Source organism: Rhinichthys klamathensis, unplaced genomic scaffold, assembly GCF_029890125.1.
Source record: "Rhinichthys klamathensis goyatoka isolate OS25496 unplaced genomic scaffold, OSU_Roscu_1.1 h1tg000221l_1, whole genome shotgun sequence".
Classification (NCBI taxonomy): Eukaryota; Metazoa; Chordata; class Actinopteri; order Cypriniformes; family Leuciscidae; genus Rhinichthys; species Rhinichthys klamathensis.
This window is the reverse complement of record NW_026606745.1, coordinates 1041078-1068429: the sequence shown is the minus strand read 5'-3', so window position 1 is coordinate 1068429 and position 27352 is coordinate 1041078. Positions and strand designations below refer to the sequence as shown.

The window sequence follows — 27352 nt, the reverse complement described above, 5'->3', positions numbered from 1 at the left end:
CTTGCTCTGTTCTGTGATGCACGTTCGTGACTCTCCTGTTCGAACTCGTTCATCAAAATGAACAAATCTTTTTTCGAGTCATTTGGTTCATTTAACGAACGAAATGAACAAATTGACTCGAAAAAAGATTCGTTCATTTTGATGAACGAGTTCGAACAGGAGAGTCACACAGAACAAAGCAAGGCGAGCATTTGAGCTTATAAAACTTAAACTTTGTCATTTCTTTTTTAAATGAGCGATCGTTTCGCTTGATAAGACCCTTATTCATCGTCTGGTGTCGTTTAAAGCCATTTGAACAGTTTGCAGGTTGCACTGAAACTGTCTTTTGGACCTTGGACAGTTTGGTGCCCCACCAAAGTGCATTATATGGAGAAAAATCCTGGAATGTTTTCATCAAAAACCTTAATTTCTTTTCGACTGAAGAAAGAAAGACATGGACATCTTGGATGACATGGGGGTGAGTAAATTATCAGCAAAAGTTTTTTTAAAAGTGAACTAATCCTTTAAGTTTATCAAGCGACGAGAATACTTTTTGTGCGCAAAAAACAAACAAAAATAACAACTTTTATCAACTATTCATTTCCTTCTCTGTGGGCCTCGAGATTTCACGTAGTGGAACAGCGCAGCGCTTCTGTGTTGTATGTCACACGTAGACTCACTATTGGCCGACGCTGGTCATGTGTGTGATGCGTGTGACGTACAACCTAGAAGCATTTGCGCACAAAAAATAATAGTCGGCAATTATTTTCTTACCTTCATGTTGTTGCTAACCCAGTTATTTTCCCTGTGGAAATCAGGGGAGAATTTTAAAGAATCTTCACAGATCTTTTTTGTGTGCTCAAAAAATGACAAATCTCAAAAATCGAGAAGTTCCAAGTCTTCTGAAGCTTTCAAATCAAATATGGTGCCACAGGTTGGATGTCAATAATTTCAAATCATTGTATCTCATGTGTCTTATGAACAAACACCATCGTGTAATACCGGTATTTGTTTTGAGAGTGAGTGAATAACGTTTTTTTTAATCCACAAGTCACAGTGTTGTGCCAGTTCATATCTATTTAATAGAAAACAGGGAGTTTAAATTATTACAATTTTCTCATTTTGAATTAATTAGAAAAAATAAAACTAATTTGGATAGACATAAGGGTGAGTAAATAATAACAGATTTTGTTTTTGCTGTTTTGATCTATTCTTTTAACACTCTTCAGCTTCGGTTTTCAGCTTTTCTTTCTAGTTTCAAGCAAAAAAGTTCCTATTTTTCCTATTTTCCTAGTTTTATTCATGTTCAAAATGGTTATGTGAATTCGCTGAACAGTACTTCATACATCTCTACGCTATTGACAATGGACCTTTTTTTACTGAAATTTCGCTAATGTGGCCGACTGGCCACACTTTAAGCCTAGAGAAGTTAGTACTTGGTTGTAAACCGTTTCCTGCTGGTTGCATAGCTTAGCCTATGTGACCTTTGGGTGACTTCTTTCACGTTTTTCAACCCCTTACGAAACCAGAGCACCTTGTGAGAGGCTACCATCATCTAACCAACCCCAATCAGCCACACGCCAACCTTCTAAAGAGCAGAAACCTGATCGTGCCATGTTGTTTTTCTTTCTCCCTTCTATCCAAGCCGGCTGTGCAATCGCTCTGGTGAAACGCTGTGATTTGCTCCACTGGGTTTGATATGTGACAGCCCTAGCAAGCTGCCTGCAAACAAGCTCAATTCCCTCATAGACCAGTGTGCCCATGTTGGCCCATGCCTGAGCAAGTATCCTATCTCCGTCTTATGGACGAGGTACCTGGATTCAATTACAGTCCTGCTAAAGATTTAAAATTCACCTCCCCCTTGAAAAGCAGGTGTTAGAGGAGCAGGCAGTAGGAGATAGTTAGAAGATGTAATAGATGGTGTGGAGAAGGCAGTAAGAACAACTACAAACAATCCAAATGAGAGACCGGCTTTTGACTGACACCATGTGACATGCATTGTGAGTTAGGAAAAAATCATACCTCACGCAACTATATACACACACATTTTCTTGATCAACACATTTGAAGCACATACTTTGACATGCATCTTTGCATTACGGTTGGTAACAAACGTCAATGTTCAAGGGGAGGATGGATTTACCCTCAAATGTGCTATTAAACTGGATGTCTTGTTATTCATGAAGCATGTCAACCATTTAACTAAATTAAACCTGGGGTCTTTAAATTAAAACATAAAGGCAGCTGCATATTTGTTATGTATAAAGACCAATTTGAGAATATAATTATAAATATTATAAAGACAACATGCATTTATGTCATTATACTAAAGAATATTTTTTTAAATTATCTGGAAAATTTGGTATATTTTAATATATTTATTCTATGTACATTTAGTATTTGTTTTCGTTTTATAATAATATTTTATTTTAGTAACATTTTACTGTTAAAGTAATGTTAAATGTATAATAATGTATTGAATAAAAAATATTTTTTATATATTAGTGTTTGAGTCAAAATGGAGTTGGAATCGCTTTTTTTGTATCTCCAATACTGGAGACTACAGCCTTTGAAGTTGTGTGATGTGTGATCTTAAACCTCACACATGCAAGTGTACGAATCTGAGATGAGGGCAGATTGTGACCCATTTTCGTTTGTCTCTGTTCAGATATTTAAATCTGTTCTCCCTGGCCAGTCTTGCTGTGAGAACGTCAGAGCGTGTGAATGTGAGTTGGATGGCCACAGTAAAGACGGCGTTCAGATCTCTCTATGTTCAATTAATGAACATCTGGTCCTGATCCACTGAGGCTCCACCAATCCAATCACACTTTTCCCAGGCCTTTGCAGCTCTTCACACTTGGAAAATGCATTTTTGTTATGTAAAAATAAGTCACAGAGAAAGTTTAGCATGTTTCACTCTTTGCTTTAGTTTAATCCTTGCTTAGGTGTTTAAATCTAAGTAAAGGTTAACATGGATAGATCACACAAAACTGAATACAAATGGTAATTTATTTATTTTTTCATTTAAAACAAATACAACGACAGCATTTAACATGAATGAAAAGGAGCAGAAAGAAGTAAAAACTTATAATGTCTGCCCCCTATCAACACAAAATCATTTACAGTTCCAGTTCATTTGAGCTGTCTCATGCAACCGTCTCTTTTCCTAAGACATCAAAACACAAAATTACATCAATAAAGTTGATCTGCTACTCCGCAGTATTACATTTCTACAACATTGATAATTTAACATACTTCTTAAACACATAAATGGACTTTGAAGTTTTAATTTTACAATCAAGACAGACTCCTTTGATTGTGACACATTTTAGTTATCAGAATCAGAGTGCTTCTTTTGTGTTATTTAGATAGTTAATACTTGATTCATCATGAGTAAACGCTATTGATTATTGCATTCCCAAAGTTAACGTGTTTTTACTACCCATTTGATTCCCATTTACAGGCAAAGATGTTGCTTTATATTGTGATTGTTTTCTTTCATCATGTATATTTACGGCTCACTCTTCTTCCCCTGATCTCATTCATATTTATTTTTTCCTACTGACACATGCTAGTTGTATTCAGGTGGTGTTTTATAACACACATTTATGTGTACGTGAGGGCATTGTTTTAGCATACAGTAACATTTCTGTTCATATTTGCCTCAGTATGAGATTTCAATTTAGGGATTAATAAATTTGACACTGTGGATTTCAAGACAATTTGGAAAGTATTTAAGGAACATACAAAATCCACTGCTAAGCCTATTAATGGCAATTACACAACAAAGAGCTGGCAGTGCGTGCATTATTCAGTGGATACCACCAAAGTACTTCCTGTATAGCATACCATCTCTGACAGCTGTGGACTGCAGTCAAGCTGGATGATTTTCTTCAGTTTTATTTTGAAATAGAAACTCACCTGAATATCGTGCATGCTGTCTGGTGGTAAACACTGTCATGTGCATCAGACTCCTTTTCATCATGTTTTTCTCATTTTATTAATGCATGTATCTTTGTATTTCTATAGTGGAAGATAAATCAGGCAATGGGGAACTTAATCTAGATGGGATTGATGAAGATGAAATTGAAAAGGTATGTTATTAATGGGTTTATGGATTTAACTTGTGTATTCGCTTTATCTTGCAAAAATCAAGTTCCTAATCAGTATTTTTGTCTTGTTTTCTGGTAAAAAACATTAAAAACCTCTTTACAAGAAGATAAATTTACCTGGGAAGCAAAACTGTACGATAATAATCTCACTAAATTTTGTTAGATTTATGTCAAAAATCAATAAAATAATTGTGTATATATATATATATCATTTTCTTACTGAAAAACAAGACAAAAATACTAATTAAGAGAAAAAAGTATTTCCAGTATAATACATTACTGTGTTGTTCTCTGAGGATGGAGCTTTAAACTTCACATGACCCTGCTAAATTTCAGAAGAAGTTCAAAAATGTCTGATGTCTTGCATCCCAGATTCACAAATTATCACCTCCTAACGTTACTTCTGTTATCTCTTCTCCAGTACATTCTGAACGAGATAGAGGTGGAGGCAAAGACAGAGCTGTGGATGAAGCAAAATGAGGAGTATTTGAGGGAACAGAAAGGTAAGCAAAAAGGAGAAGAAGAGCTTAGTGCCTGTGCATTTATTAACACAACCCGATTTGACGTCAGAGGCATGTGTCTAACTAGGGAACTGCTCAGCCACAGAGATAAAAAAAAAATAATCTGTGAAAGGAAGGATTTTGTTTTTTAAATACTCAATTGGCACAGTGAACTACTTCAATTTCATCCCACGACTGAACCTTGTGAGATATGGCTCGATATTAAAAAAATACGTCAATGAAAAACACCTGTGATAACTAAAAGATTGACCTTCTGAAGTTAATCTGCTCAAAAGATTGTTGAGTTTTTAAAGCCCTTTATTTTGTATTGCTTTTTGTGTCTACTCTAAAACGCTCCATTTGATAAAGCCATTGTGCTCACATTTGGTTTTATTTTTTCAGAAAAAGAAGAAAGAATAGCTAAAGAGAAGGAACAAGGGACCTATAAGGAGAAGGTGAGTAAGTCATGAGTGTGTGTGTGTGTGTGTCTGGCTCTTACTTATGTCGACATGGGCTTCTCTCCCATTCCGAGGTCTTTATACACTCAGCTGCTAGGGATCCTAGGAGACCGCATACTTTCCATTTGAACTTCGATTGCTCCTCTGGTTTCACCCCAGGCTTTCAGTGCCGCCTCTCCTTAACCTGTCTGCTCTGACATCTGCACTGTGACTCCCAGTTGAGCTTGGATTAGTCAGCCCTGCTCTGCACCTCTAATGAGGTGCCTTGAGCCTGATAGCAATTTCAGATACAGTCGTCCACTTGCTGAGTGTGAAGAGACTTGTTATACTTTGGTAGACGAGGAACATGGTCAGCGGTGACCAGATCAGATGAGCTTGATTGCTTTTCCAGGCTACTAATGGGGTTCTGTCACCTTCTTGTTGACAGCTGTTAGTCTGACATCATTATATCAAGCCCCAATAGAGAAAATGCACTGTTTAAATGATACCCAGATGCCCCCCCCCCCCCTCCAAATAAAAATCCTCACTTAATAAATTAACAGCATGCTTTAGCCTTCAGAAACTGTTTTAGCGAGTCAAAGGACTCTTCGCTATGAAGCAGAGCCATCTAAGCACTGACCCCAATGTTTGTTTTTCACTGTAAACAACTTTTATCTCAATTTGTGTAGCCAAAGAAGCCGTCCAAGAAGCGAGAACCGATCCTGGCCAGCACTGCGGGAGAGGCCATAGAGAAGATGCTGGAGCAGAAAAAGATCTCCAGTAAGATCAATTATGATGTTTTGTGGGACCTCAACAGCAAGGGCAGTGGGAGCAACACCACCCAGCAAGTCGAGGACGTGCCCGCCGGTGGCTCTGGACGCAAGAAGTTGACCCGCCGCAAGAAGCAGCCAAACAAGAGCAATCTCGGGCTCGCTAAACCCGCAAGCCTCATGGGCAAGAGGTGAGAATTTAATGAATAGGGAATCTGTTGTTGTTGTTGTTGTTGTTTTTAACTTGGTTACTGTTGGCTCACACTGTGCTTTGCAACCTTTTCTACTTTTTCATTCCCAGAAACCACTAAGTCTGTCTTTATGTAGTAACAGGGACCCACTCCAAGTGGTAAAGAGCCTCTTTTGTTCCTCAGACAAAGGACATGATAAAAAAGGCAGTTCCCTTGCCCTTGGAGGACTACATTTTTCTTCTTGTCGGCCTCCAACATTTTGTCTTTGCTTTGCTCCTTTGGCTGACCTTCACAGTCATTTCCACCAGGAGAAAGCTTGTCATCAATTTAGTGCCAGGACTGTCTGTCTGCCATCACCTGGCACCCTGTAGTGCATGCTGGGAGCCTGCCCCTTCTCCAATTAATAGTCCTCCAGGGCTCCAAACGTCCCTGTGAGAGAAGTAATGAATATACGACAGACGGAGCGCAAGATCATGACTTCTACACTTTGGCATTGAAAGATAATTTCTCATTGTGTGATGCCTTTCCTCCAGTCCATTTCGTTAATGATAATTACTAATTTCATACTGAATGGTGAGATGATGATGAATCAGACATACGAACACTGTCGGAGACCTCATATTCTGAAGCTTCGAAAAGGCAATTTACTGTCCCCTTTCTTTTGAATCTTATATTCATGAATGTGTTTGAAACAAACTATGCAACTCTCACATTAGTTTTATTACAGTTGATATTTTTAAAATATAAATATAATGGATATCCTGAAGATATAAAAACATAGCAGGCTAGAGTGCTAGTGTTATCATTTGCTTTGTATGGTGGGAATGTAGTATATTTTTAAACATTATTATTATTTTTGTTAAACTACCTTTAAAAGGTTCGGTCTCTTATGCTTACCAAGGCCACATTTATTTGATGATGAATACTGTAAAAACAACAATATTGTTAAATATTATTACAATAAAAAAAAAACTTTTCTATTTTAATAGAATTTTATTCTATATTAATTTATTCCTGTGATGACAAAGCTGATTTTTCAGCATCATTACTCCAGTCTTCAGTGTCACATGTCCAATATGTTGAGTTGGTGCTCATGAAACATTTCTTATTATTAGTAATGTTGAAAACAGTTGTGCTTAATATTTTTTAAATAACTGTTGATGGTTTTTCAGGATTCTTTGATGATTAGAACGTTCAACAGAACAGCATTTTTTTAAACTCAATTTTTTTTAATAATGTACTTTTCTATTTTTATCACTTTTTATTGAGTAAAATTTTTCCTTTTTTAATATTAAGGAATTCTGTGTTTAAGACCATAGGGTACTTACATTTGTAAGCCATATAAAGCTTTTTTTATTTGCTTTATTTGTTAATTTAATACAAAGATTTATTCATGAAAACCCCCAATTGTTGCAAGGCATAATGTAAGTTAACTTACCTTGCTTGAAGTCTTGTTCACCCCATCAGCTGGACGAACCAGCAGAGGCTAGTGTAAAAATATTAAATCATCATAGTCTGATGACACTGTGGAACAAATTGGATGATAAACTTGAATTTAGTTCCAGCTCCAGTTGAGAAAGCTTTTTCCCACTCTTGTTGAATCATGGGAACATTTGTAATGAGCTGCTCTGTGAGGACAAAGACTTTTTTAGTTCTGTTGCCACAACTTGCAAGTAGCAACTGTCTAAGATATTTCACGCAGTACTTTTAGAAACAAATGGTTCAAAAGAGCGAGTAGCCCCTTTTCTTTTCTGGATTGACTGAAGTATGCAGAAATAAATGTCTAAAATTGCTCAGCATTCACAATGCATGCATTACTCTCTGCCAAGGAACTCTCACTCCAGCTGATCAAAGCACATTTCTTCAAATATATTTTGGTATATGAACTGGTATACAAGTTATTTTTGGGGCCTGAATAGACTGACACAGTTCTATTTGCCTGCATAAAGATGCTGCTGTTACTCTTTTTCACTGCCTTTAGCAGCTCCCAGACTCCTTCTAGACGCTCCGCTAACCAGGTAGAATCAGACTTCCATCCCCCTTTTCCAGCCTCAAACACCAGCTGCCAGATTGAACCTCCCCACGACCTCCAAACTAACAGCAACGGAGAAGCTCTCCTCCTGAAAGATAAGAAGATAATTGGCATCCAGTTCCTTTTCTTTAATGTCTTTCCTCGTTTTTTGACCTCTTCAAACCCCCTTCCTTTTCTACCCTTGTCTTTTAGTAAAGGATTATCGTTCTTAAAACTGCCGGGATTTGCTTTTTGAAGTGTAAATCTGATCTCGATGCACAGGGATGACCTGTCTATGCCTCCTTTCTCGGCGTACCTCAGAAAAAGTGACAGCACGACAGAACGCTTCACCTCCCAGCTCCAGCGTGCTGCCTGATCCTGTTTCTGATCCTCGTTTTACAGTAACAGCTACCGCTTTCAAATCAGACTGAAGATTTGAGGAGCAGCATCGACCCTGGGGACTTGGCGGTGAAGAAGTATATGTATTTCTGCTCTGTACCAGATCCAGTCTGGTTTTTTAGCTCCATGACAATGTGAGTGGAGATTGATTTGTAAATGTTAGGTTAAGGTCAGATGGAATGAGTTAGAGTTGTTCCTGAGATATGCTTTCTACCAGGCCTACACTGAGTAAAGCTCACAGCACCTCTCATTTATTTTGCCTGGCGCATCCGGAAATAGCCAGTGAGCCTGTGTGCCCTGATGTGTTTCGCAGATCCTCCCTTTCTGTTTGACCCGGCTCAGTTTCCCACACTAAAATGTCATTGTTTCCACCCTAACATTAGTCCACTTCCAGCAGTATGGCTTTTCGCTCATTATTACAGTGGGCTCTCAATGTCCATATTGTTTGAACCCGTCATTTTGCATTCTTCAGGGCAGGAAACCAAGGCAACCGACTGTGGAGTGTGTCGTTCGGTCCGTCTCAATGGAGCTCCTTGTCGCCAAAAACCTTTCACAACCTCCTAGCAACTAGATCAGCAGAATGAGTCATTTTGTGTGTTTCTAGCGTGGTCACGTTGACCCAGGACAGCATGGAACCGTCTAGCGGTATAGCAAAGTTCTCGGAAGACTTTTGTCACAGAAAATCTCTTGTGGTTGTACTTTAGGCCTAAGTGAGATATGACGGTAGGAAGGACCTCTTAGGATCATCTTGTGCCTGGTTCTCGACCTCTAAGCTCAGTGAAAAGGTTTTAGGCTGGGTCTCTCAGCATGATGGGTTCTAGGATTGAGATCTGTTAGTCCAGAGGATGTCTGGTGGTGGGAGTAAGGGAGCCACATCCTGCTGATGGGAATCAGGTTTGGTCGAGACAAAGCAGCTGGATTGTTTCATTTAATCTTGTGAGGTCATTAGAAATAACTCTGGATTTTAGAGTGGCTATAATGAAATCACAATAATGATGGAACGAAATCCACAGACACCAATGACACCACACGTTTTTTTAGCATTCTTGGGTCTATAAGTATTTTCACATTCATTGTCTTTATAGGGATTTCAACCAAAAAAAGCTATCAACAAAACTGCCCAGCCCTGAAGCAAAAAATATTTGAAAATCAGAGAAAGCTTAAATGCACAAGACTGTTTAATTAATATCTTTCATGTGTCAAAGAACTACCGCCCATGAAGCATTGTGAATGATGCAATACTATTGATTTGGTATTTTTTATAAAACATATACAATTAAATATATTTGAAGTAGAAATAAATAGTATAAATAGTCAGGTATATATAAATATTTAATTTTTGTTTGTTGGACTGATTTGGCTGTCATTTGCAACTATGGGTGTGGCTCTCATTTCTTTGACAACACCGACTTCTCTGATTGGTGGATTCAAGGCGCTGCCATTTCAGGATTGTGGATAGTGTATTTCTTCACAGAGAATTTAAAATATTATTCAAAGTATTTAAAATATATATTTTGATTTCTCACAGACTCTTGACGTCTACAGGAGTACACTACTGTTTAAACGTTTGGGGTTGATAAGATTTTTTTAATTTTGATTTTTTGACTCACCAAAAGCTGCATTTATTTGATCAAAATACAGTTAAAACAGTATTGTGAAATGTTACAATTATTACAAAAATAATATATTTTAAAAATGTAATTTATTCCTGTGATGGCAAAGCTGAATTTTCAGCATCATTACTCCAGTCTTCAGTGTCACATGATCCTTCTGAAATCATTCTAATATGCAGATTTCGTGTTCAAGAAACAGTTGAAAACAGTTGTGGAGACATTTTTTTCAGGATTCTTTGATGAATAGAAAGTTACACCGAACACCATTTATTTTGAAATTAAAATGTTTTGTAACATTCTAAATGTCGATCTTTACTGTCACTTTTGATCAGTTTAATTCATCCTTGTTAAATAAAAGTATTAATTTCTTACTTACTTCGTACTTGCCCCAAACTGTTGAATGATAGCGTATCATCACTTACCAATCTCGGATCTCATGTTTCGAAGGGTTACTGTTAAAATATGGAGAAAATTAATGAGATTTTTACTTCCAAAACTTGGCTGTTGTGCTCTATAGGCCTCCCCACCGAGTCTCACCTCAGCAGATGTTACAAGGCCAGGGTTCTGTTGGTGATGCTGAGAGGCCATCTTGAAAGCTTTGCGTGCTCTCTTACCCTTCTTTTCCATCTGCACTAGAGTCACAGAGGGAGGTTGACTCAGTCACTGCACACTTCTCAAGCTGTATCAGCAGGAGTCTTCTCCCACTCATCTTCCCTGACTGACTTTAAGCCGTTAATGGAAACTTTTTCTCTCTTCTGGTGGCATGGAGCAGGTTTGCATGTACAGATGTTATTATGATTGCAGGTGATAGATCCACCTGTGCACTTTCTTTGCCACTGCAAGGTTTTGATCGCTTTGTTGTACACAAAGCGCTACAGGTTTTGGACGAAAGCTGTTCCTAAGCAGCAGTCCCTATGATGAAAGAAAATTGCTACTTGCCTCATGGAGGCTTTGCGGCATGTCAAATTCTTCATGTGTGATCAGTTCAAGGCGTTCTCACTCCCACACACTGTTTTGTTTGGTGGTAGGGAATGATCAAGAACGCCATGGTTGGTGACTGTGAATAAGTGTTTGAGACAGTAAAGAGGATAGCTTTAGTGTATTGTATAGTATCATTTTGGAGTGTATGTTCAATATATATATATATATATATATATATATATATATGTGCATGTATGTATGATGTATATATTAGGACTGTCGAAAATTAACGTGTTAACGCATGCAATACATTTTTTCAGTTTAACGGGTTAAAAATATTTAATGCAATCAACGCAGCATCTACCATTCATTCAAGTGCTATTAAACCATTCAAGCGTGATAAGATGCAAAAAAGAACTAAAATCTGTACTGGCGCACTGTCTCTGAAGCAGCTCTTTGTGAAAAAACACACGCACAGAATGCCGCTTCAGACAAGCCAGCGCCGCATTGAGTACTCTTTCACGCTTGAACGGACAAAGACACACAAGATTATGCCAAAATGCCTGTTATTGGTGAGTATCCTCGTAAGCAGAGTCTCAAATTAATTAAAAAGCGTTAAATAAATGTAAAGAGTTGTAAGAAAATAGGATGCGTGTCAGATCCACCGTCGTGTGCGTCAGGTCTTGAAGTGACAGCGCCCTAATAAACCTGCTGCTGTCTGTGTCATTAATGTTAATCAAAGAACAAAAGAGAGAAAATCACTCACTTTGTGCATTTTAGCAAGGTGGGTAGAAATCAAACAGTCTGACTGGGCAAATGGAAAAAAGCCTTATCGTTGAGCCCTGATATTAAAGGCAATGTTACGGTCGGTGGCTGTAATGAAGCGTTCTACAAAGGAGATAAATCTCTAATCCAAGAATCAAAATAATAACCAGGAGAATAACGCAAGACAAGGAACAGACTCAGAAGGCTTTAATACATACAGTATGTAAACAAAACGGTTACAAACTCAAAACATGACAGGCACTTCTAAATGTGACATTTATTACAATGGGTTTCTGTGAAAATTGTTTTAAATTCACTTAAATGAAAAGTTGTTCAATTTTTTTAGCCTATTAAATGTTAAAAATGGTAGCTTTCAGTTATACTATAATGTTGAATGGCCATAATTAATGGGTAAAATTGATTTTAAAAAAATCCTTGTACTGGTACTGGTATCAGTCATTCATAGTGCTTCGTAGAAAGATGCCATTACAAATTGTTAAAATATACTGTCTTTATGTTGTTTTACATTATTTTGGAGATTCAATGTGAAAGTATTACAATATAAAAATATATTAAAAACTTTATTTGTTAGGTGAAATTAATCCCGATTAATTACAGAAAAATATACAATTAGCTAATTTTTTAATCAATTGACAGCACTAATATATATATAGCACACGTATATGTATGCACACACTTCCATTCAAAAGGTTTTATAGGAAATGCTCGCAAAGACTACTTTTATTTGATTGAAAAAATACAATAACATTTGTAATATTATTAAATAATGGCGTGGCTGTATTGGTGAAATCATACATAATACTGATCAAAGTCACAATAGTGAAATCAGGGACAAATCCCACCTTCCCTCTGTTGTACTGGACCGCTGGAGGGTGAGATACAAAGAGGATAATCACACCTTTCTTCTCCTCTATGGATCTCTCTTTCTCTCGAAGCCTTTTCCCCGGGTCGGACGGCTGGGGGCCTTCCTCGGTGGCCTGCAGGAAGTGTGATAAGATGCCTTGTCACCACGAGGTGTGGAAACCACTGGGCCCTAATTGTTGCCTCCTCCAGGGTCAGATTGCATGTCTTCCCTCTATATCTCCTCCATCATGCTAGATCTGAAAGAAGGAGCTGAATGTGTAATAGCTTTGTCCTTCAGGAAAAGGATGCTCTGTGAGTATTTGTTAGGGAAGCTTTTTTGGAACGTGTTGCTGCTTTTAACCCCTTTTCTCGGTTCATCCCTCAGACTCTGCGTGAGCTCCCCACTGTTTTATGAGTCCAGTGATATTTGATGGTTATTATTGAATATTTTTCTAGCTGTGCAACCACTTTGATGATGAATGAGGGTCACTGAAGTAATAGTGGGTTTGACTAGTATAGATCATTGGAGCTGTACAGTAGTTTAGGCACTGGTTTGAAACCATTGCCTGATGTTTTATTTTTGTTTTGTTTCTTGTGTTTCAGCTAGGAGCTTTTTTTTAAGCTTAAGATTTCGTTTTGAATAATGCATAATGTGGTGTTTTGTTTAATGACGAGGGGGTAATTGGCTCTCATGAAACATTTAGGAGCCAGATCCTGACTGTTAGTTGACAAAGTACAGAATCACCTTATAGAGATTTGCTTCTTTCATTCTACCTGAGTGAGTCTGATTCAGGCCTGAGCCTGTCACATTCACCACAGATTTGGGAGTTTTGCGTGAGGGGCGAACAAGTTCCCCATGCAGATAACATTTTTTTTAAGTTGGTTATGTAAATTTGTCGCACTGACCAACAGAAAGCTGCTTGGTTTGAAAGTGACTTTTGTGTGAGCTGTGCTTCATACACTGTCCTATTGACAACAGACAATGGACCTTTTAATCACTCTGAAATTTCGCTAATGTGACTGCAGCTTTAGATCAACTCATTAAAAGAATTGGTTCATTATAGCCTTTTTTGTGAATCAGAATATTTTATTTGTTGCTGCATTTGTATTTTAGTCCCATTCCATTTTCAGGAGCATTAATAAATAGCTAATTAATTTTGAATTATTTATGAATAGCATTTTGTGTTTTTAGACCTGCCCCAAAAATCTGCTCTCCGACTACCCTTACAACTTAACCGCTGATACCCCCAGCTGGAGAGTGGGGATTACAGCTGCATAGTGGCACCCAAAGCTGGTGGAGAGCCTCCACCCATTACACCCCTCTCCCCCCTTAGATTTATTTACACAAAGCCAGCTGCTGTATGATATTGGCTCAACAGAAATATTACTTCCCTCCCCTGTCAGATTTCATCGACATGCATTATTGACAGACTGGCATATGGGCCCAGTGGAGCAAAAGTGCTCCCTCTGAAATGGCTGGGCCAGTTTTTTTTTTTTTTTTTAGTTTTTTTTTGTTAAATGAGATCACACTAAGAGCCGTTTAAATGTGTTGCCTAGCTACAAAGCCCATAAGAACACATCAGTAATAGTGGAAGTGTTTGATTTCCACCCTACAGCCTTCAACGTGTTAGCTATATGTAACCCAAATGTGAATAGATTGTTATCTTTGGTACTCAAATACTCATGCATACTTTGTTTCTAGAATTCCATGCATGTTTAATCTGCAGCTGCAGGATGAGGAAACGACCGTTTAAATTTAGTAACAAAGCTTTTATCAAATAAGCCATGAGATACTGTGCATTGCAGTAAGGCATGTTCTGTGGCATGATTATAGACACATGTTCAATAAATAGTTCAATTTGTTTTATTAATAATAATCATATTGATTGAATAAAATAGTTACTGTAGGCTATTTATTTATGGTTTCCAATAAGCATATTAACTTTAAAATGTCTAACCCAATCACAATTTAGATTCTGTTTTATTATGGATTGTAGCGATTCATGTATTGATATGAATTTGTATTGATTATCATTTGTATATTGTATATTTATGATAATAATAATTAGTAAGTTATAATATAAACTGTTTATACTGTAGATTATTACATGTATTCATTTTATATAATTATAATATAATAAAAATAATGTTTCAGGAATAATCTAATAAATAAATCTAATAAACCCAACCTGGTTTAGTTATGTTATGTATTTCTAAAAACATGCTTTAGACTGCATATCGAGCGATTGTATTTGCCTTTGTTTGATTGGCAGTTTATTCAAAGCTTTATCTCTCTCATAGACCTGATGGTGTTTACAGCAGTGATTCAGTCTGCCTTTGAAAGAGTCCTGGGAGATCCTAGGAAATTATTGATGACAGAGCAGTGTTGGGATTGATTGTTAAGTGGGCAAATTTGTCTTGCATGAATTCGCTCCATTAGCCAGCTCATTCACCATCTGGCCCAGGGCGGGTGCAGACTGCCGGGGGTGTGTGAAGCCTGGCATAAGGGCTGGGTGTCCTCACCAGCTTCACCCACTCAGCCTTGAGGGCACCCCATCTGACCTGTGGATTGGCCCGTTTTTACCTCCTCCTGAGAGCTCACAAGAGGGACACCCAAAATGTAGCACTCTGTTCAATAATGCAGGTCAGCCATCTGGTTCTGGTGATTTATTCTCAGTAAAGATGTCACAGTTCTGTTCTGCAGATGTACCCATTTTGACTTCACACTTTCACCTGGTACCAGGCACCTGTGAAAATCCTGTGAGGGGGAAGCAATGCACAGATGCTCCCTGATGTTGCAGTGTGTGAATGTGCCTCGGACCTCCTGTATACAGGATATGAGAAGATACTGTGTTTTGCCTCTATGGCTTTGCTAGGCTGACAGACTATTTTCAATTGAATGAAGTTCATTACTCAATATATTAAATCGAACCTTGTATTCGGTCATATTTAACTCTGATTCAACCCTTTAGGTTTCACTGAAAGATCAGTGAGATTGTGTTAAACTAAGAGACATTTCAAGGATCATAAAAAAAAGGAAGAAAATGGTCGGAGGGCAAAGTTCCCGGTCACTGGTCTTTGGATCAGTTGCCTTTACAATATCTTAATCTCAGATGAAGTTCTAACAGCATTGCAGTATTTCACATTTTGTATGTAAATGAGGATGTCAAAATGAACACAGACTCTGGGGACTTAAAATGCCAGTCAGTGGTGTCATTTGTGACCAAAGTCTTAGCTAAGATGTATACAGTATCTCACAGTCTGACACAAAAGACAGTTGATGTAGAGCAGTCGGTATGTTCGCTCATTAAAAATTCTTAAAATGCATATGTTCACTTGCTGAAACTGTCATCGTGTTTTCTCCAGTCTCAACCCAATAGAAATGGAGAGTGAAGCTGCATGATAAACATAACAAATGATCCCAGATGCATCTCGAACTTTTGAACGTTTGTACAGTGATGCCGCGGTACCAGTGATGTTTTAGTGTCTCAATGTTCAGAGAATCAAGTCCCTTGCCTGTACCCAAATTTGAATGCATGGTATACTAACTCATAGGGAACTAGTGAGGCACAGCATACAAAAACAGGAATTTAGGGCAAACGAAGACTTGTGTAAATTTAAACAACCTTGTTCATATTCTCACATCATACATGTTTGATTTGTGGCCTTAATGTGACCCCACTCCAGTGCGTAACACTCCACTGAAATTCACACTTACCTCACAGACCAAACACACACCTACTGACATCATCGTTCACTTACCCTTCACATTTCAGAGCATGCACACACAATACTGAATGTGTGTTTATACAGGACTCATCTTGACATCTAACCTCCAAACACATACAGGACCCTCACGGTTCCCAGTGGTCCAGGTCACATGCCAGGGGCCGTTCAGCTCAGTGTCACTCGCAGTGGTGTGTGTAATATGTGAATGTGCTACCCCGGGGGGGTTGTGGAGGATTGTGTTGTGATGTGGTCAGCCCCTGCCGGGCATGAAGGAGCAGTGCTGTGGAAACAGAGATGGAGAAGATCAGGGTTCAACGGTCACATTTAGAGATTGTCCTCGAGATACACATATCTGAATAATCCTGTTCTATACCTCTCTTTTTTTCTCTCCATCTCTCTCTCGGACGCTCACTGATCTGACATCTCTGGGCAGCAGATGTCCGCTATTAAATGCATAAAAGAGCTCTTGAAGTATAATTGGATGTGTTTACAGGGTTTTGTCAATCTGACACTGGAGTTTTGGGTGGTTAATTCTGCCTGGTTAAAGGGCCTTAGTGCCGCCCGTGTGTCGAGTCATCTGATCGTAATGTGTTTAGAGATGAGCAGACAGTCTGCCATAAATTGCATCAGTGATTTATAGAGAAGGCCGTGGGAGGGTCAGTATTCACTGTACTCAGGAGCCGGTGTAAGTGCGTCTGTGTTAGAGCAGAAACCTCTGACATGTGCATCAGATTGTGAGCTGATGGCTCTGATCCAAACCCTGATGAGCTGCCTTGCTGTCTGCTGTCTTCATAGGCTGCTACCCTCAAACGCTCTGTTCTAATCTATTTAGCGTGACATTAGCTAAACTTCTGTGAAATTTCGCAGACGGGGTTGTAGTTGCAGGAAGTACCGCTTCTAAACCAAGCAGCTTTCAAACCAAGCAGCTTTATATTGGTTCAGTTCAACAAAATTGAATCCAATGCCAAGTCCACGGGGTGGAACTTTTTCCCCATGTCCCTCATGCAAAATTATCAACCTGATCTCACAGGAAAACATAATGGCGTATGAATTCGTACAAGGTGAATTATACAAAAACATATGATTATCAGAAAAAAGTAAGCATGAAGATCCCCCCCCCTCAACATACCAGTCACTGGGCATAAGCAGATTGTACGAAAACATGCAAATGACATTGTTTAAATTCATGTGAATTAGCCACCAATTTGCCAAAATTTTAAAAAGTTACTGTTGAAAACTACAGCTTTCTATTGAGATGACTGCGTTTTGCTCACAGAATTCCGCGTACAATGGTAAATGTGATACACACATTTTTGTTCTAAATGGTCATAGCCTGATGATTTTTTTTTTTTTTTTACAATATTGTAATAAAGTATCCCCTCCCACTGTGAAATCTCATTAGTCACATAACTGTACATTACAAATATTGTTCAATTGACTGTGTGGAAAGATAATTTGTTTATCACTGGAAGTTTGTCATATTATGTCTATTTAGGACATGATGTTTGGTGGCATCCTTTTTTTATGACGCTCAGAGTTGCTAAAAAAAACAAATGCAATACTAACACCAAACCCCAAAATGCATAGTATACACAAATATTTAAAGAAATAGTCTTCTATTTTTTGTCAGTATGGAATAATACATTTGTAGTGCTGTCTTCAATTTAGGATGAAACTTATGGAAGTTGAGCAGTAGGTCTCAACCAGGGGCCTCAACAAACTTCCAAGAGTGTCACTCAGGATGACTCTCGATTATTGTGTTGGCCAACGGGACATTTTTAGTCAAAAGGGTTGAAAACCACTGAAATAGAATAAATATTGGTGCCTACTGTTTAGAACAACCTTATTGTACACTGTAAAAAAAAATACGATAAATTTACAGGAAAACCCTGGCAGCTGTGGTTACCAGAGTTTTCCTGTTAAAAATACGGTAGCAACGTTTTAGGTTTTAGCAACGTTTTAGACTTTTAACCGTATATAATTTTACAGCAATAAACCGTATTTCATTATCTGAATGTTAATTTACTGACATTTTGGAGTATTAATATCTGTTTTTTCCCATTGTAATACACTGACAGCCAACAATCACAGCAGTGATGAGAGTCAAATGGTCAACCAAAGCTCATCATAAGCAGCTCTTCCACAAGAAAGTTAGTACTAATGTACAGAAGCTGCACAGTGTCATTCACACAAACATTAAACACCATCATGGTAACATGTTGAAATTTAAAAAATGCAATAAGCATTAATTTAACAACATTAAATGTAACATAAAACCCTAATGTACATAACTGATTAGAAAAAAACTAAGAAAATTATGAAGAAACAGTTATTTAAAAACAAAATACATCAAATGTGAAGTGTCACGCAGGGAATTGTGGGAATGTCAATTTACATTTTTTCACTGTAAATTATACAATGACTTGTTCTTTTTCACTTCCAAAAACTGTAAATTTAACGGTATTTTACAGTAAAATTACATTAAATGTACCATTACATATATCACAGTTATTTACCGTATATAGTAAGGAAACTTTCTGTTAACCAATTAACAGTTTTTCACTGTAGCATTTTTTACCGTTAAAATCACAATCATTTTTTACAGTGTACTGGGTTATGTATATTGTAACAGTGTAGGATACATTTAGAAAAGTGAATCTTGCTGTAATCTGCTTTATAGAGTAACTTGGAACATAAATTCATGGAACTACCAGACGGATATTACTTAAATATGAGTCCTGAGGACTCGCAACAGTCTCTATGAAAAAACACTGTAAACTGAATTCAAAAATGACTCTGACCACTATTTTTGTCTGAGCACTTTGAGGCATATACCTGTCAGTCGTTTTGAGCAGCCAGGTTAGCTGACATTCGATTTCGAGGACGGGATTTTGTAGAATTCAGTGTCGGACGGAAGTTAGTGAAGCGACTAACATGTCCTTTTAGCACCTTTAAAACAAGACAAATAACAGTAATTGGTTTACTTTATAGCAGTTGCTTTTTACTGTAGTGTTTCAAAGACCCAGTTGCAGCTCAGTCGTCTCCTTGCAGCAAATATATAAGAAATGAATATATTTTGAATTGAATTTATTTTCCAATTTATTTGAATTGAGTTTTTTCCTGTTTTGAGCTTAAATTTAACACAGTTTTATAAAGTTTTTGTTTAAAAAAAATGGGAAAAAAGACTATTTTTCTGGGGTGTTTTACATAATTTGGTTCTCAAATAAATCTTTCTTGTTTTAAAAAGGTCTGCCATTTGTTCCCCCTTGACGTGCCCTTTGAGGGGCAAAACAATCGCTTGAACTTTTTGAAAGATCTTCTTTCTGGTTCATTTTCATCCTCACTCCCTTCAGTCGAGCTCGTGCATTCGGTATTGTAAGATTATCTACGTTTCCCAGTCCCCGCAAGCAGAGGCATCTGATACACAATATGTGCTCTAGATTCAGCCGGAGGCCATTTCAATCCATGGCTGAAGATTTGTAAGTGTATTAGTCACACTTGGGTTGTAGATCTGCGCCTCTTCCCAAGACTATTCACTCTGCGAGGCCGCTCGGGGGTGATTGTGTTTTCCAGTAATGTGTCGGATAATCCTAATACTGGAGTTATGTTGAGGATGTGTGCCAGGGCCAGGACACTGGTGCATAGAGCAGATCTGTCCAGAACAGACTCGACTCGGCCAGCATGCTGCAGATGGCTGATGTAGGCCGCCACTCCTAATGAGTTACGACAAAGGAAGCCCCGTTCTCAGCGTGTACTTTCTCTCTCGCTCGCTCTTTTTCTCCTCCTCCTCTCTTCCTTAAGCAGATTAATTAGCAGCACTTTCCCTTATCGGCCAAGAAAGTGCTCTCACAAAGTCCTCGGGGAGATCTCACCAGGGAGGCACAGTCGCTGCCCAGCTTTTCTGCACTTCACTGTGTGTTTATATGCCTGTGTGAGTGTATTTGTGTGGGTCGTTCTGTATATTTAGACAATATTGAGACTCTACGTGAAGCTGCATTTGCATAAGCAGTACTTTCAGTACTATTGCAAGTATATTATGAATTAATACATCAGTGTAACAGAGTGAACAATGTACACCCTTCATGTCTGTTTTGGTAAAGCTTTCCAAAATGTTGGGATTATTTGGCTTGCATTTGAAGGCAACTTTCTATTCACAATCAGTGCTGTTTTAAATAGTATTGTGCAAATTCTTGCCTACTTATAATGCTGTTTTTATGCTCAGTCATTCTAACACATTCAGGGGAGTCTTTGGGCATTCAAAGACACCTTACACACCTTTTTTTTTTACATACTCTTAACGTAAACCTTATGAGATCAGATGGAGCTTTAAAATGAGACAAGCTCCAAGCATTCACATTTTAAAAAAAGCAGGTGAAGACATGTCTTCAAGTTTTTGAGTATAGCATATACAGTACTCCTATTTATTTTGTACATAAATAGCTTGCCTATATATTCTTCTTCTGTCTTGTATATAGAAATGCACAGGCAAAACATGTAACTGCCGTTGTACCACTTTAGCTCTGAACCAGCTTATCATAATTATGACATAAATAGCAGTCTGTCTTCACGGTGCACACTGGACTAACATGAAGCCAGATCAAGGTCATTCTCATTTCAGAACGTTCCCTCTTCCTCTCTCCCTTCCCCCATCAAACTAATGAATGTTTTATACTGGTCTCTTTAATATTAGCCCTAAATAGTGATGGTGTTTGATGTTTAAATCCAGTCGCCAGGAAGTGTAAGCTGAGCATTTCATCAGCGCCACAGGGCTTCTTTGGCCCCAGTAGTGCAGGTCTCAGTGTGAATCTATTGCTTTAGATATGCCTCTGTAATCTGCTGTGGGATGGGAGTGAAGGAGGGGGCAGGAAGTATGCTTCATATTTTCATATTTTTAGAAGGAAAATTAGGCTTGTTACGGGCTCTTGAGCTCTTCTGCTGTGAAGAAGGGTGAGGCCACCGAAAAATCATTAAATAATTATTTGACCTTTCTATCTTGTTTCTTTAGGCTCCGCCCTTTAATATCATCCGCTCCCAAGAAGAAGAGGACAGCAGCCACACCGGTAGGTCAAATGAGGGTGCTTACTGTTAATGTTAATAATATGTTTGATTTTCCATTCAAAGATTATTTTCCATTAGACAGAGTACACTGTAAAAAATTATTGGTGGTTTAACTTAAAAAAAGTAAGTTACCTGATTGCCTTAAAATTTTGAGTTCATTGAAATGAAAAATGTATATATTAATACAATCAAGGAGAATGGTTTAATAAATAGAAACTCAAAATATGTTATCTGAACCACATTAATTATCTAAGTTGTTTTGACAAAAGAAAAAGAAATTCATGGAAATAATTGTTTACAGTGTAGTAGTCCTGCATTATGGTAAAAAAAATATTCATAGACCTAGCAATATGCAAAACTACATTTAGTAAATGTAAGTGTTAGTATAGTTTTAAAGGTTCTCTAAGCGATCCTGGGTGACGTCACTTCTTGTTGACGTTCGAACTATTGTCAAACAAAACGGAGGCTAGCTAGACCCTCCCTCCTCCTCATCCGCACACTAACCCCCCAAACCACACCCCCAAACCCTTCTTGTCGGTGATTGGCTAGAACAGTTTGTTATGTTTTGGGGAGCGGGTCGCTGCAGTTTGTTTTTGTTGCTGTGTGTGGAGCCAGGGCTGTCTACAGAGATCGCGTTTCTTTACAGTGTGTTCAGGGGACAGGCAGCCAGCGGATAGTGAGGAGATGTTTGCTGTATGTGACAAAAAATGTTTTGGCCTAAAAAACGCGTGACATCGCTTAGAGCACCTTTAACATGAAACACATGTCAGCACAAACCATAGTTATTATTTTGCAACCCATTTGATTGGACATTAAAACTAAATATGGCAAGAAATTTCTCTTCTCCTTTTGAACCATGCGCCTCATTTCTAACCCAAGGCTTTAATGTGATTACTGAATGGCATCTCAGTGCAGAACTGTTTGCGGTCTGTTTTCTTGTTGACCCAATGAGCAATATTTCAGCTTCCAGCTTTATAGAGGTCAAATCAAATTTGCTTGACTAACCCTACTTGACTTCAGTGGTAAATCCATCACGATAATCAAATCCATCATAGCTAAATGTCACTGCAGTAAATAGCGAACCAGCATATTTCACAATATGGGGTAAATATGGCATATACATTTAATTGAAAGTCAATATCTGTGGTAATGTTCAAGTCACAAAATTTGATGGTTTGGCTTTTCTAGGTCTTATTGTCTCTCTTCAAAATGGTCAAGCTTGAATAATAAGCAGCAATGTGGTCTGAAGTCAACCATACGAAAGTGCATGCACAAATAGACAAATTTGCTGTGGCAAAAAAATCAAGTACAAAATGACTGCAGGGGTCAACTTTGCTCACGCACTGAAGCTTTCCGAGGTCCCATCCAGGTTGTTACAGAGATCTTCTGAAAAAAGATCAGTGTTATATAATGTATTGTGTCTTTCTCTGTGAGATTCAGAATTATGGAACATTATTCAGAAACATTAGCTGTTCTTCCCTTTCCCCCACAAAACAAGAACAAGCAGAGCACTGTTTCATACACAAGGGGTTTTAGTTCAGATGTGGCAAGGAACCGTAGAAGGAAATAGAAGTACTACACAGAAAAGTACTGGAATATTATCTCAAGTTTTCTAAATTGTCTTGTTCCTAATGAGATCGTTAATGCCCCAGCCCAGATTCTCCAGCCATCAGGCCTCTGCATGTCTCTGTGATCCCAGCCTTGGTTACTCACTCAGGGTGTAACCCACAGGTGAGCTGCGGGGCGTCTTTTAGGCGTTTGCCAAGCTTGGCAGTCCCTATTACAAGATCCCCGCTGCTGCCGTTTCCCCTTTACTGGCACCGCCTGAAGAGCGGCCTCACGGTACAGCGGCAAGTCTGTGCTATAATTACCACTGAGACTTTCATGCTCTTCCTCCGTTTTTCACAACATGATAATTGATTTAGGCCTCTGCTTCCCCTGAGCTGTACTTCCTTATACATATGCCTGCTGGGAGATGTAGCCCTGAATCTTTTTTGGGGGGGAGGGATTTAATCTCTGTTTTTGCCTCAACTGGGATGTGAAGAATCACTATTTTTAGTTTTTTTTTTTTTTTTTTTTTTACTTCATTGGAAAGATAGTGGAGAATGATAGTAAATGATTATGGGGAGAGAAGGGAGAATGGAATCAGCAAACATTGCAGGCCAGATTGAAATCTGTATTTCCTTCATGATTGAAAATGTCACATGCAAATATGCTAGCCACCACACTATGGTGCTGACTTAGAATCAGTATTAAATATTCTTATGGAAATTATTCATGAGAAAGAGGCGAACTGGGATCAGGACCTGTTGCAGGCCAGAATTAAACCTGCATTTCCTACATGAGCACCAAGATTGAACATATCAGATGCATGTATTTAGCACCACGATTTAGTATGTTAGATGTGATATTATGTCACTGCACTTCAGAACTGAAAAAAAATGGAGATTATTAGAAAAGAGAGAAGGAATGGGATCAGGAAATTTTGCAGATCAAATTCAAACTGGCATTACCCACATAAGCACCACATTTTAACGTTTTAGATGCATATTTAGTAGCCACTGTACCATGGGGTACTAACCAAAAAGTATTGATATTATGATTTCAATCTGGCAGTAGAATTCAGATTTTCAGAGTTTGGGGAGCATTGTGAATTTATAAACAAATATAGCGAATCTGGCAATTGATGTTTGTTGTTCTAAAACACTGCTTGTTTATTTCAGGTCACTGCCAACATCACCACGATGTTGCCTCCTGCAGCCCCAGAGCCCCCTCCGGCCCCCACCCCTCCCCCCATGCTGGAAATTGGGCCTGTAGCATATGAGGAACCCGCAGAGGAAGAAGAGGAAAATGAGGAAGAGGCGGAAGAGTCTTGCGTTAGCGCCATGGAGCTGATAGGTGGAAATGGTCAGTATGTCGAGCCCGTTCTCATCCTTTGGCGTCATATAGGTGACGCCATATGACATTTCGTTGAAATACTACGCACATGGCACCCTTTAGCGTGAATATAACACGCAGAACCCAAGGCGTCATACACGTTACTGGCATCCTTTAGCGTCAATATGAGACGCAGACCCTACCACAGACCTAAACCTACCCATAACAGTGCGTGTTATATTCACGCTAAAGGGTGCCATGTGCGTAGTATTTCAACGAAATGTCATATGGCGTCACCTATATGACGCCAAAGGATGAGAATGTGTTGGTATGTCACAGCGGATTGTAGCCTTGTCACTGACAAGGATAATGAAGTCACGGCTCGAGGGTTCAGTGATCAAGGGTTTCCCAGATTAGTTCCAAGGTCTGGCTCTTCATCTTGACAAATTGTGTAATGCTAAGTGGGCTGTAACTCTCTAGCATTCGTGGCAGACTGCATTTGAAGTGTTTATCATCTTGATAAACTACTCCGATCCCGTCTCCTCTGCAAGTCATACATCTACAAATACTTGCTTATCACAGAAGTGTCCTGGTAGCAGTCTACCATCTAATCTAATCTTTACCGTTCTGACTTTTTCACCATTTATCCCGAAACCACAGAATTCATTCAAACCTTTGTCTTTACAGATTACGGATGTGAAGCTGAAGAAGAGGAGGTTTTTTAGACTGAACTTGTCTGCCCACCAAACTTGTCCTTCCATTACCCTGTACAGTGAAGAGAAGAGCATTTAAAGCACATTTGAGACGCCTATAATATGCTGCGCATTTACGAAAGGTCACTCTCCCTCAGTGCAGTACATATGACTGGTTAAACTGCAGCATCTGTGTGATGAGTGAGCTACTACGGAAGAAGGTGGCTGGCAGCTTTAGACTGAAGAACAATCAGTGCATAAAATCATTTTAGCACTTATTTAGCACCATTTTAGCCAATGTTTCACTAAGAAACAGGAAGCACTGAAGTAGTTTGCTGAGGATCTCAGAGAAGATGTTTCACAGGTGCAGTAGGATTTGAACATGTGAAGATACTGAAGTCTGCTCAGCTTGCTAATAATGTTGGATGCATTGTGGGACAATGTACTAGCGATTTGTTTTACATATATAGTAAGAAGCTGTAAATATATGGCACTGTGTTTAACTTTTTATTTTTAAGCTATTTAATGCTACATATGTCTGTATATATCATGTATATGTGATAGTATTTTGTCATTATATTTCCTAATTCCATGAAAAGTAAATGTTCTTCTGTGTTGGGTTATGATAAATATGAATGTGTAATATACTGCAGTGTATTGTACAGAAAGGTTATGACCCTTGTTTTTATCTGTTTTCATTGAATACTATTGTAAGATGTAGATTTCAGAGTACAGATCTGTGATTGGAAACTAGTGACTTGAACAATATAATGTATTTGAATAAATTCACGTTTATTCAGGATGTTTTATGATGCTTTTTGCATTATTTTTGAAGATTTTAAAGCCCTCGTCCTCGTTCATTGTAATTGACTGAAAAAGAACGACCACCGCATTCCTCAAAAATGCTCCTTTTGTGTTCCATTGAAGAAAGAAGGAAAGTCATACGGGATTGGAACAACATGTGGGTGAGTAAATGATGACTTGTGTGTAAACTAATGCTTTAAATTGTGAATTCAGGGTTAATTTCTTGTTTATTTTTCATGTCAAGCAACTACTGTACAGCCTCTTACAGCAGAGATTCCCAAGCGCTTTTCTCAGCCAAACCCCTTTGACATAAAATATTTACTTGAAGTACCCCCCCTAAAGAGTTTAAGTTAATATTTCAATAATTGACATATTTGCATGTTTACAGTTCTCTAATGTGGGTTATTGGTCACATGACATGCAGGTAAACAAATTAATGAATCTCTTTTATTAAGTGTTTTATTTAGATATTTTTTTTATTGATGATTGATTATTAGCTTTTTATCAACACACACACACACACACACACACACACACACACACACACACACACTCTAGTTTGGGCAACCAAACCAATCTCACAGAATAACAGCCTAAACTCTCCTTCCCAAAAGCTACACGTCTGTGATACAATCACAAATGTCTCAAATCAGATTTGTTCAGGAGTCATGGTCAAGGAAGTTTAGAACTGCGATTCATCAGTGTTTCCTGAGTTTCATTATAAGAATAGAGCAGTCTTTGTGCGACTATGATCTGAGCATTCAAGAACCACAAGAAAAGCTGGAACATACAAATCCCATTTTCATTTGCGAGCGAGCACTGTAATGGCTAATGATATAGATTTTACGAGTCTTGAGGTCAGACGAATGCGTTGGGCTTTGCCTGTGGCTCATATACCCTGACAGAGCTCATCAACAGATAGCTCATTAGAACGAAAGCCTCCAAAGAGAACCATTTACCCCTAAATAACCTGAGCCTGTCTGCGTGAATGGCCGAATTCATACACGGCAGAGCAGTATATGTGGCTACCTGGAGGTTTAAGATTCCAGCATAGTCTACATTATGTGTGCGCTTTTGAGAGTATGAAGAAACTGCAGCCCATTTAACCCGCTCTGGTGGTCAGACTGAAGGGTAACAAGACACTATAATAGTCTGCTTCTGCAGTACTGCTGCCTGTCACTCACATCTGATTTGATTTGTCCACAGATGCAGGCTCATGGTGCCCATGGACTTCAACTGTATCAGGTTCAGTTCTTTCAAAGCATTGTGTTCAAATTGCTTCCCACTCTGTCTGGCTGTAGACCTACTCTGGTTTCAGTTGATCTGGTATATTAATCACACAGTCTTCTCAGAGCAAGGTCAACACTGTGATTTTAACATCCTATAGATAACCGCAAGCAACCGCTGGACTGGATTTCATGATTACCAGCCCAAATTGAAGTTAGTTATGTTACCATGCAGCTTATTAAAGAGAGTTATGCTCATCACCTTTTTTTGCTTACTTTTCTAGACAACGTGTGCTTGATGGATGATAAAGCAACGAAAAAAATCCCATATTTTTGCATTAAAGGAGGAACTTGAGCTGCAAACAACCACCCTTGCAATCACTCTAATATGGTTAAATTACATG

General features: G+C 38.4%; 1 protein-coding gene across 2 annotated transcripts in view; it reads left to right on the top strand.

The window, feature by feature from the left end:
• Window positions 1–25460, top strand: part of brf1b (BRF1 RNA polymerase III transcription initiation factor subunit b) — a 69930-nt gene extending 44470 nt beyond the window's left edge. For both annotated transcript variants that reach the window (XM_056264432.1, XM_056264433.1), the window contains exons 13-19: window positions 4009–4073; window positions 4513–4594; window positions 4994–5046; window positions 5718–5989; window positions 21297–21351; window positions 24073–24256; window positions 24914–25460. In XM_056264432.1, coding sequence (XP_056120407.1) covers window positions 4009–4073; window positions 4513–4594; window positions 4994–5046; window positions 5718–5989; window positions 21297–21351; window positions 24073–24256; window positions 24914–24951 — 749 coding nt within the window. In that variant the 3' untranslated portion in view covers window positions 24952–25460. The remainder of the gene's footprint in view (window positions 1–4008; window positions 4074–4512; window positions 4595–4993; window positions 5047–5717; window positions 5990–21296; window positions 21352–24072; window positions 24257–24913) is intronic.
• Window positions 25461–27352: the final 1892 nt, after the last annotated feature.